The 11115-nt window shown below is 48.4% G+C and overlaps 1 protein-coding gene across 1 annotated transcript in view; it reads right to left on the minus strand.

Annotated features, from left to right (window-relative positions):
• The window catches only part of SYT6 (synaptotagmin 6), a gene marked incomplete at its 5' end in the record, with an annotated part of 15885 nt that extends 4776 nt beyond the window's left edge, over positions 1-11109 (minus strand). The window contains 4 exons of the mRNA XM_057384249.1: positions 3869-4019; positions 5318-5489; positions 6319-6439; positions 10549-11109. Coding sequence (XP_057240232.1) covers positions 3869-4019; positions 5318-5489; positions 6319-6439; positions 10549-11109 — 1005 coding nt within the window. The remainder of the gene's footprint in view (positions 1-3868; positions 4020-5317; positions 5490-6318; positions 6440-10548) is intronic.
• Between the last annotated feature and the right edge of the window lie 6 nt (positions 11110-11115).

Below are 11115 nucleotides of genomic sequence, written 5' to 3' on the forward strand. Positions count from 1 at the left end.
TCCATCCATCCTTGCTGTGGCAGGGTAAGGGGGTCAGGGCCGGGCCATCCTCCTGGAGCATCTCTGGTGACATTTTCCTGGTAAATTCACCAGCATTTACTGCGATTCTGAGCTGTAGCCAAAATACTGTCTCTTGGCCAAAGCCTTTCCAAGGTGCACCAGGTATGGTATTGGGTAGCAAAGAAATTCCACATTCCCACACTCTTCTCTCCCCTGAGTTCTGGGGAGGTGTCTGGGATCCCAACCAGAGTGTGGGGAGATGACAGAGCTTGGAGCAGGTCTGGGCAAACAGCTCCAATCATCCATCCCTCCCTCCACTCAAACATGAAAGGGAAAATTCCTGATCATCCATCCCTTCCTCCACTCAAACTCAAAGGGACAATTCCTGGTCATCCATCCCTTCCTCCACTCAAACATCAAAAGGAAAATTCCCAGTCATTCATCCCGTCCTCCACTCAAACATCAAAGGGACAATTCCTGATCATCCATCCCTTCCTCCACTCAAACATCAAAAGACAATTCAATCCCGGCTCCCTCGCCTCGGGTTTGGGGTCGAGCACTCCATTAGGGAAGGCTCTCGTTCAGAGCACACCGAGACGGTCACGAGAATCAGCTGGGCAGAAAACGCTCCATTTGCTGCTGCCTGGCACAAATGTGCTTGGAGATAAAGAGGAAGAGGACAAAGGATGAAGATGAAGAAAAGAGGAAGATGAAAATGAAGAAGGCAAAGAGAAAGAGGAAGATGAAGAAGAGAAAGAGGAAGATGAAAAAGAAAAAGAGGAAGAAGAAGAAGACAAAGAAGATGAAGACAAAGACAAAGAGGAAGATGAAGAAGACAAAGAAGATGATGAAGATGAAGGTGAAGATGAAGATGAAGATAGGTGAAGAGGAAGATGAAGATGAAGAAGACAAAGAGGAAGATGAAAATAAAGAAGACAAAGGGGAAGATGAAGACAACAAAGAGGAAGATGAAGAAAACAAAGAAGAAGGTGAAGAGGAAGAAGACAAAGAAGAAGATGAAGAAGACAAAGGGGAAGATGAAAACGAAGATGACAAAGAGGAAGATGAGGATGATGACTCCACATGCCAGCACAGCCCGAATTCACCCCCACAAAGGGTGAGGAAGWGATGAAGAACCAGCAGTTCACCCTCAGCATCCTCAGTCAGGGCAGGGGGAGGGGGAGCCAGCATCCCACGSAGCCTGGGAAGATGGAGCAGCCTGCACAGGGACCCAGTGCTGAGGGCACAGCACCAAAAAAACCAAAGTTCTTTTTGAAAAATGTCCAAACACAAAGTGGAAAAGATGATGCAACGACTTGTAACCAACAAATACCATTTCCCATTAATTTCTCTCCGGGAGCCTRTGCCTTTTCTGTTTAGTTTTTCTTTTAGGCTGCTCTGGGGATTTGCAGGCAGCAGTGCTAAAACCTAAAAGGGCAAATAAACACAGGGACCATTTGCTTGCTGGCTCTGCGCACCAGTTTGTGGCAGAAATACCAGAACAGATGATCAGAGGGTTTTTTCCTTCCTTTTAAGCAGAGCTCCTGACCTGTGCACTGGGGGGTGAAATGATTCACTCAGTTTTTTTCCAGAGTCTTGGGGGCTCAGCCATGGTTTTCAAAGTATATTTTAGAAGGTGAGTCATCTTTGGTTTCTCTGAGTTTCATCATAACAATAATGCCTTTTATTTTTTTCCCTTTTTTTTTTTCCTGGTGATTTTCAAAAACTTTACAGGAGTTTTTCTTTCAAAACCCGCACCTGCATTTGAAAATGAGTGTGGTAAAGCCACCAAAATTGCAGCCAGGAGAAGGAACTCTTGCTCCTGGGTCAGCCATGGCGGTTCATGTCGTGCTGTGAGGTCCTGCAGATGCCAGCAGATCAAATGATGGATCCCATCCCATTTCTGCTGGAACCCTGTGGCTGCTGGGCCCCATCTGCCCCTGGCAGGGTGAGGTGACACAGGGAGACTGCTCAGGCATGGCAGGGGAAGGAAGATGAAACCCTGGTGCTGCTGAGCTCCCCAAGGCAGAGTTACCCCCGTACACAAAGTGCACACTGGATTAATTCTGTGCACTGGTTTGATGATGCACCCTGGTTAAATTCTGCTCACTGGATTAATACTGCACACTGGATTAATTGTGCACACTGGATAAATTGTGCACACTGGATAAATTGTGCACACTGGCTTAATTCTGCTCACTGGTTAAATTCTGCACACTGGATTAATTCTGCACACTGCATAAATTCTGCACACTGGATTAATTCTGCTCACTGGTTAAATTCTGCACACTGGATTAATTCTGCACTCTGGTTAAATTCTGCACACTGGATTAATTCTGCTCACTGGTTAAATTCTGCACTCTGGATTAATTCTGCACACTGGTTTGATTCTGTACACTGGATTAATTCTGCACACTGCTTTGATTCTGCACACTGGATAAATTCTGCACACTGGATTAATTCTGCTCACTAGTTAAATTCTGCACACTGTTTTTTTTCTGCACATTGGTTAAATTCTGCACATTTTTTTTATTCTGCACACTGGTTTAATTCTGCATCCTGGTTTAAATTCTGCCTTGGCTCAGCCAGCCCTGCACAGCTGATCCCGTGCTGGCTCACAGCAGGGCAAGCTGAGCTCACAGATCATTTCACACAAGGGAGGATGTTCAGGTGTCCATTGTCTGACATCTCCATCTCCACTGTGTCTTAAGCTAAAATATCAATGGTTTTCCCGTGTGTGCAATCGCCCTGGGCTGGAACAGAGCACAAACTGACCTTTAAATCATGGAATGGTTTGAGTGGGAAGGGAACCTAAAGATGATTCAGTTCCRTGGGCAGGGACACYTTCCACTGTCCCAGSGTGCTCCAAGCCCCTTCCAGCCTGGTCTTGGACACTTCCAGGGATCCAGGGGCAGCCACAGCTTCTCTGGGCACCCTGTGCCAGGGCCTCCCMACCCCTCCTTATTCGAGGAAAGACCAGATTCTGAAGAAACATGGGATTTATACACTTATTGTCACCACTGAGGGCTCAACAAATGCAGTGTCTGCTTTCCAGTGCAGCTCAGTGTCTGCACTCGAAGGGGAAAATGAGATCCTTTTTGTTAAGTACTTTTTCTGTGGCTTTGAGGGAAAATACCTCCTCAGCCCCAGACAGAGCGGGAGGTTTTATTGCCTTTATCCTCGTATCGCTGGCCACAAATGCTGGCTTTTTTTTTCTCTCGTACTTGAAGTGTCAACGGCGTGTGTGTGCCCTTTTCCACATCTCTCTCTCCTCCAGAAATTATGACCTAAATCAGGCAGAGCCAAAGAGCTCTATGGAAGYGTGAGAAATCGGAGTGCGAGGAGGAAGAAAATGCCAGAGATGGACGAAATGGTACCCGGGCATTTCAGYCCTATTTTATCATCTGGGGCTGCATCAAGTCAGTCTCTTTCTCTGGAGATGCTTAGAGCAATTACATTTGTTCTATTTATTCTCCCTCAAAGGCTCGGAGATGAGTCAACAGAAAAATCTTTTAGGATGAAAAATTGAAACTTGAAATAGGCAATATCCCTGGACAATTTGTTCTGCAATCAGAGCAGCATTCTCTTCCCTTACTGCTCTCAATCTCTAATTTAAAAAGGAAAAAAAAAGAAAATAAAAAGCCCAAAAATGTAACAGCCACATCTGTAAATACAGTTCTTCTCAGCCTTGCTTGCGAGCTCAAGGAGCTATTTCGAGGCAACACAGAAGTGCTTGTTTTCTAGGGTTCATTTCTGGTGAGAAAACTCCCCCAGCTCCGCTCAGAAAATCCCAGGAAAGAGCAGGAGCTCTCTGCACGCCCAGCCCCAGCCCCCTCCCACTCAGCAAGGGCAGGATAACCCCACTGACCTCCTTGAAGGATTTCTTCACCTCCACCAGCGGGTGCCAGTGGGCGATGGGTTTGCGGGGGTACGCCAGCATCTCGTTCCAGTGGTCCCTGCCCAGCCCCTCRGCGTTGACCCCCACGCGGCAAACCCCGATGATTTCGTTGTGTCCCACCCTGAAAAGCAGCAGAGGAGCAGCACCATCACCATCTGATCCCTCAGGATTTCAGCTTCTCTATTTCCATTGATCTGTAACCCTGTGATTCATCAGTGGATCACTCCAGACTCCATTTCCAGCTCCTTCTCTCCCATTTTTTACACAAAACAGTTCCTCTGCAGCCCCAAACTCAAGGACACCTCACTGCGCCAGGCTTCAAGAGACGGAAACAACAGAGAATTGGGGGAGCCAACTTGGAGTGAATGACTGCATTGGCTGCAGCTGCAACTGGAGGATTCAGCAAATCCCGATGTGCAAATGGACAAAAGTGAAAAAGGGTGAAAAACCCGTGAGCCATTGTCCATTGTGGGTGTGGGACTGCCCTGGATGGCCCTGAAGGCCCTGCAATGAACAGAACTGCTTTGCATTCTCTGGATTTTGCCCAGACTCTATTTTAGGTATCTGGGTTTAGTCATTATCTGTCCAAAAAGGGCTCAGGGTGGCCAAAAGGGCCCTGATTCAGCTCCCCAGGGGTGTGGGCAATGCCTTTTGTGCTCCTCAGGTGCCAACCAGAGCCTTTGTGCCACCGCTGGAGGAATTATCCAGCCTGGGAATGGGGGATGGAGCTGATCATGAACTGCCTGAAGGGTGGTTGGGGTCAAGTGTGGGTTGGTCTCTTCTCCCAGAACCRACAGAACCAGAGGCCCTTCAATAAATAAAACYGCTTTTGATTTTCTGAATTTTGTCCAGCCTCTGGTTTAGGTAAGGGGAATTTAGACACCACATCCATCTCTCAGGCTGCCCAAACCTGGCTCAAACCTTGCTCTGCTGAGCCTGGGCTTTCTGTCTGCCCCAGCACTGCCAACACCACGAATAATCCCAGCAGTTTTAAAATTTTTAAATTATTTCAGCTGCAGATCAGCCCAGACACAGGATGTGGAAGGAGGTGTGAGTAGTGCTGAACAGCAAGAATAACCCTCAGATCAGTGATGCATAATTCATACACCCAGTCTTGCTTATTTGCTTTCTAAAATGGGTTATGGGACAAATCAACAAGCAAGGGGAGCAGGGCACTTGCTCAAAGAAATGCCATAAAACTTTCATAAAGCAAGGTTATGCCTTTACCAAACTCGTCATTTCTCCATAACCATAAATATCATAAATTTCACATCACTGCGGCAATAAATCAACAGAGTCAGGTTGATGCCACAGAGCTCTGCCACCAACAGGAAAACACTCTGGAAAATGGAATTGGAGCAGGAAAATCTGCACCCAAAGGGATCTCTCCCCTGCAGCTCCCCAGAGCCTCCCACCTACCGATCATAATCCATGACGGAGATCAGGAGGCTGACTTGATCCATGTTCTCGGGGGGGATGTCAAAGATTATTGCTTCGTTGTAGGTGGGATTAAGGGTGTTTTTCTTTATGGTGGTTTTCTTCTTTTTCAGCCTTCGCCCGTCACAGAGCAAAGACACTTTGACATATGGATCTGGGGAGGAAGAGACAGGGAAAGACCTTCTGATGGTGGAGGTGTGGTTAGTTACCCTTGGAAGAGTTTTATCAGAGGGGCTGGGAGCTCCCAGGAGCCACACAAACTCCTCAAATGGACTTTTAGAAATAAGTTTGCCTGCAGAGAAGTAAAATCCATCATTTTCCACAGTGATGTGGGTGGTGAGCTGAGGTTTCAGGTGCCAGAGAACCAGCACTSCATTCTTATCATTATTATTATTGCAGAAAGGCTGAGCTGGCTTCACCTGAGGTCTCAATTCTCAGACATTTCATATGGCATTAAGCTCCAGCTGAGCAGAAACATTTTCTGCAAAGGTCTCTGTTGTTGCTGTCTTTTGTACAACGAAATTCAAACGCTCTGAAGTTGGTGTCTGGAAATGAAAACTGCTTTTTATGATGAAAAGCAGAATTTGTGCATGCTGGTTTTGCAAGTCAGCTCTTTGAAACTGTGACTGTGGCCAGTCTTGAGGGGGCTGTGACCCTGAGGTTTGACCACTGGCACAGGGGAATGACCATTCTAATGGGATTTATCTCAGTGGCCCAAGATCCTTTCCTGATTTTGGGGTGAAATGATTGATTCTGGCTAAGAGGGTCGTGACAGATCTAAGTGACCAATCCAAAAGACGGATCAGAGCTCTGGCCTTGAAAACCCTGCAGTGGGATGGGAAACAGCCCACAGATAATTCTGCTCTTCAAATTTTGTTTTCAGCTGTTTTTAGGTGATTCTGTGATGGTTCACCCACCACCCACTGGGGGAAGAGGAGGAAATGTGGATGCAACAGGGTCCTGCTCAGCCAGCAAACACCCACCTGAGTAGCCAGTGATGTCCATAGCTTTGAGATTCCTGCATTTAATGACTGTTAGGGTGAGGCGACCTGCAGTTGGCAAATAACAAAGGGAAAACATGATCTCGCCCAGGTCCACGCTTTCCTTCAATAAAACAGAGAACACATGTGATTGGAAACGTGCAGATCCAGCCAGCTTCCTCCACATCCTCCTCCTCCTCCTCCTCCCCCTCCTCCTCCTTCTCCTCCTCCTCCTCCTTCACTGCATTTCCTCTGTTTTGCCATTTGGAGTGAAAAACAATTTATGGTGGTGATTCCATTGCACCCCAACATTATTTGGCTAAAAATGAATACAGGGAACAGGAAAAATACGTTACAGCTGCACATTTGGTTAAGGACAATCTTCCTCTGCCTCAGTGGGGTTTGTGATTCCTATTGCAGCCTCACAGTTAATGCASAGCTGATGCATCCTGCTCCACGCTCACGCAGAATTGGTGTGAATCTCACTGAATCTCGCACCAAATCAACACAGGAAGGAAATCATGTTCCTGTCGAGTTGTGTTTGAAGGTACAGCACACGTCTCCAGTGCCTGGTTCCTCCAGGAATGTGACAGGCACAGAGAGGTGACAGAAAGAGGAGCTCCTGACATGCAGTGGTGCTCTGTTCTCTGGCTGTGCACTGCAGCAAACTCCTCAGGAACTTTCTAGAACAGCCTGTGCCATCAGTTCATAACATCACAGACTGCTTTGGGTTGGGAGAGACCTTGAATATAACCCAGTTCCATCCCTGGGCAGGGATGAATTCACTCACAGAGTTCTATGACTTTGATGAAGCCCAATATTTCTGCATAAAATGAAAACGCCTTTGAGTGACCCTGTGGTTTTTTTTGAAGCTGAGCACGAGTTTCTGGAGGGGTCATGGCTTTAAAGCAGRAGACAGCCATGAAAGGCCCCATTTAATGGCAGCTGGATTATAATTTGTGACACTTTAACCATCATTTGGACCCCTGAGCCCTCTGAGATGCCCTCAAGGAGCTGGCACAGCGTGGGGCTGTGTTTTTGGGTATAAATGGGGAATTAACCAGCAGATGGCACTCAGAAATGTCTGGTGCTTTTGGATTACACGATTTACTCTTTTAGTGCCCCATCAAATAACTTTTAGCACTTCTTGTACCTGCAGCTTCATCGACTACACCTCCTAAAAGCCCTTTCCATCATCGCCTTGCCCATGGGAATTCATGGGAAAATAAACAAACCAAATGTCTTATTTAAACTAGAAAGCATCATCATCTGAAGTCAGCAGAAAGATTTCCAAACACCTTCTAAAAATGGATTTAAAAAAAAAGGAATCTGATTTTCTACACACAGATCCCACATCTGTAGAGCAAACAACCCGCTCATTTTCGGAAAATGTTTGATTCCTTTCAATGTGATATAATGATCTGCTGAAAAGAAATTGTAGCTGTTAGTAGTGGAGTGACGGAACTAGAAAGACAAGTAAATGCACTTAAAGCTTTGCTAAGTGTTTGGGGAATAGATCTTGTTGATGGATGAGGGGTTTTGCCAAATTATTTCCTGCTCGTTCTCAGGTAAGGCAGAGATTAAATCTTTATTCCACTTAGATGTGCAGAATACTAATGAATATTATATAAAATCTTGATTGGGTCTATTCTTTCATGCATTCTTTGTTCTTAGCTGGTTTGGAGGGGCTGAGGGCAGGAAGCTTTGGACAGGATGTCAGAAGAGAGCAGCGAGATGGTGACAGCAGCCTCTGGACACCACCTCATCATTTATTCCTCTCGTGCACTGAGAGGACCCGTCCGGGGTATAAAACGAACATAAATTGTTCTTTGACCTCATTGCATCRGGTCAAGAGATTTTTCTTTGCAGCCACAAATCCGAGAGAGCAGAGCATGTCCTGTGGGTACATTATTTTCTTGCCGATTATAGACGCTGGGACATTTCCAAAATTCATATTGGTACCTTTTAGGAATTAATGGAAGCTCTGAATCGATAGACTTGAAACCAAAAATGTTTCACTGATTCACGAGCTGTACAGTCATTAATTAAGGAGCTGAGTGCTGGCTCTTTGGGCCAGATTGTTGCTTAAGTGTGTTTCTCCTGCCCACACCATTGATCTCATGCATTATTAGGTACCCAGAGCCTTCTTGGGGTTTTGTGRGAACTGTATTTACCCTTCTCAATTKTGATTAAACAGAAGTTGTCCTTGGGTGTGCTACAGCTGGCTGAGATGTTCCAGGAGCAGGACATTCCTTGGGAATGGCACAGAGAGGACGAGGGGATGGAGCCAAACRTGGCACTGGCCATGTCCATGGCAGATCTCGGAATTGGTGTTGGCTCTGCTTCCCTCACACCTTCTCTGGAAGGTGTTTTCCCTCTTTTGTGGCATTTCCCCCATTCTGTGAGTTTGTTTAGCCAGGAAAACATCAGCTATTCCTCACAGAAGCCACAGCAGATTACTCCAGGAGGCAGCAGCACCCCTGGGGCACTTTTCTCCCCCTTTAGCTGCTCCTCTCCGGGTGAAGGGATGTGCCTGGTTCCTGCTGGCCTCTCTGCCAGCGTTTTGGGTTTCATTGCCATCCATCAATCAGAGCACAGTGGATTTTGCAGGTTGGAAGCCCAGAGCTGGGAGCACCCCGCTAACCAAAGCTGTCATTTTCCTCATGGCTGATCCTGCGCCTCCTTCCCGCAGTCCTTCCAGCAGGATGCTCAAAAGGCAGCACAGCAGCAGCTCCCAGTGATGCCTCAGGATTTAATCTTCTCTATTTCCAAGTATTTTCTCTCTGTAWCCCTGTGATTCTTCAGTGTTTAACTCCACACTCCACAGACAGTGCTGAGCTCCTGCTCTCCCATTTTTTACACAAAACAATTCCTCTGCAGCCCCAAACTCAAGGACACCTCCCTGTGCCAGGCCCCAAGAGATGGAAACAACAGAGAATTGGGGGGAGCCAACTTGGAGTGAATGACTGCATTGGCTGCAGCTGCAATTGGAGGATTCAGCCCCGATGTGCAAATGGACGAAAGTGAGAAAAGGTGAAAAACCCATGAGCCATTGTCCATTGTGGGTGTGGGACTGCCCTGGATGGCCCTGAAGGCCCTGCAATGAACAGAACTGCTTTGGATACTCTGAATTTTGCCTAGGCTGCTTTAGGTTGCCAGATTGAGGCATCACCAGTGCTGCCCCAGGGTGTCTGTGTCATCCTGTGTCCACCCTGTGTCCACCCTGTGTCCACCCTGTGTCCTCAGACTGGCAGGGCCAGAGCTCTCTGTGCCCTCCCAAGGCAGCTCCAGACCCAGGGCCACCTGCCAGGGTGATGCCACCCCGTGTCCCCTGCGTGCCCTGGGACCAGGACAGGGCACGGGGCTGTGCCCACCTCCCCAGAGCTTCCAGAAAGTTCTGAACACTCTGCAATGGAAGAATGAGCACTGGTGGAAGGGGTGCAGCTGGTGGGGGACACGGCACTGAGAAAAAACCTGAGTTACGAAGCAAATCTCTTCTGGCAGTGCTGACCACAAGGAATATTTGTGTTTGGCACTTCTCTCCTCAGCTCAGGATAGCAAAGGTATGAGATGAGCCACGAGGGAAGCTGCAGGACAGATTTTTTTTCGAGTTGTGGCCTTGTGCCAGTCACCAGGAGAGATGTGACAGGGCCCACGCTCACTGCCACGGGGCTGGGGACAGCTCGTGTTTCATTTTCTGAAATAACAACGTGCAGTGACAATGACAGTGACTGATTTGGTGTCCTGCTGCCGAGCAGTTCAATCGTTCATTTGCCCTGAGGAGCAGCCAGATCCTCCTGGGAGGGCAGTGGAGGAGCAGAGAGCTCTGATGGAGGGGTTCATGTCACTGCTCTGTACTCAGCCATCACTGCGAGTGTTTGGTGTCTCCTGCCAGCTCCGGGCGACACCGGAGGGACTGGGAATTCTCCTCTCTCAGGGGAGAATTCAAATTCTCAGAGAACCTTGGCTTCTTTTCCAGAGGGATTCAACAGAGCTGTTAAAAGACCCAAATCCAGCTCTGGAAGAGCTGTCAGCAGCACATCCAACAATTCTCAGCACCAACCTCCTGGCCTACCAGAGGTTGGCATGTTGACCTCTGGTCATACACACATGGCAGAGAGCTTCACCCTGGCTGTGGATCCCAGGGCTAACAGCACCCAAGGAACCCATCAGTGGGGTCCCACGCAGAATTTACCCCTTGGAGAAGCCCAGCCCTGCCCAGCAGGCACTCACCGTGGTGGCGTACTGGATGTCCCTCCAGATGGACGTCTCCCGGGACAGGTCCGAGTCCTCGAACAGGTTCTCCAGGATCACCTCCCCGATCATGTCGTGCCTGGAGAACCTGTCAAAGTCAAAGACGCTCAGGTGGAGCTTCCTGCTGGCCAGCTCCTCGTGGGGCACGGGGAAATGGAAGGAYTCATCGAAGGTGGGGTTCAGGGTCTTCCTGTGCACCCGCGTCTGGAACTTGCGCTTGCGGTCGGGCAGGAGGTAGATCTTCACGTAGGGATCCGAGCTGCCACAGAAGTCTTTGGCSGGCAGGTCAAAAGCCCTGAGGATCCTCACGGTCAGCGTCTCGTTCTCGTAGTCGTACTTGAGGGTGAAGTTGATTTTCCCGCAGGTTTTCTCCGCCTCTTTCTTGAGGTCCTCGGTGTCCACCGTTTTCTGTTTGTAGAGCTCGGGTTTGATGCGGCCGATGCTGGTGGGCTGCTCGGCCACGGCCGGCGGCTCCAGGCCGTAGTCCATGCTGGACACGTGCATCTGGCGAGGGAGGTGCCTCTTGAAGGAGATGTGCCTGCAGGA

The sequence above is a fragment of the Malurus melanocephalus genome, unplaced genomic scaffold (genome assembly GCF_030028575.1).
Source record: "Malurus melanocephalus ecotype Western Australia unplaced genomic scaffold, MMel_1.1 scaffold_693, whole genome shotgun sequence".
NCBI lineage: Eukaryota > Metazoa > Chordata > Aves > Passeriformes > Maluridae > Malurus > Malurus melanocephalus.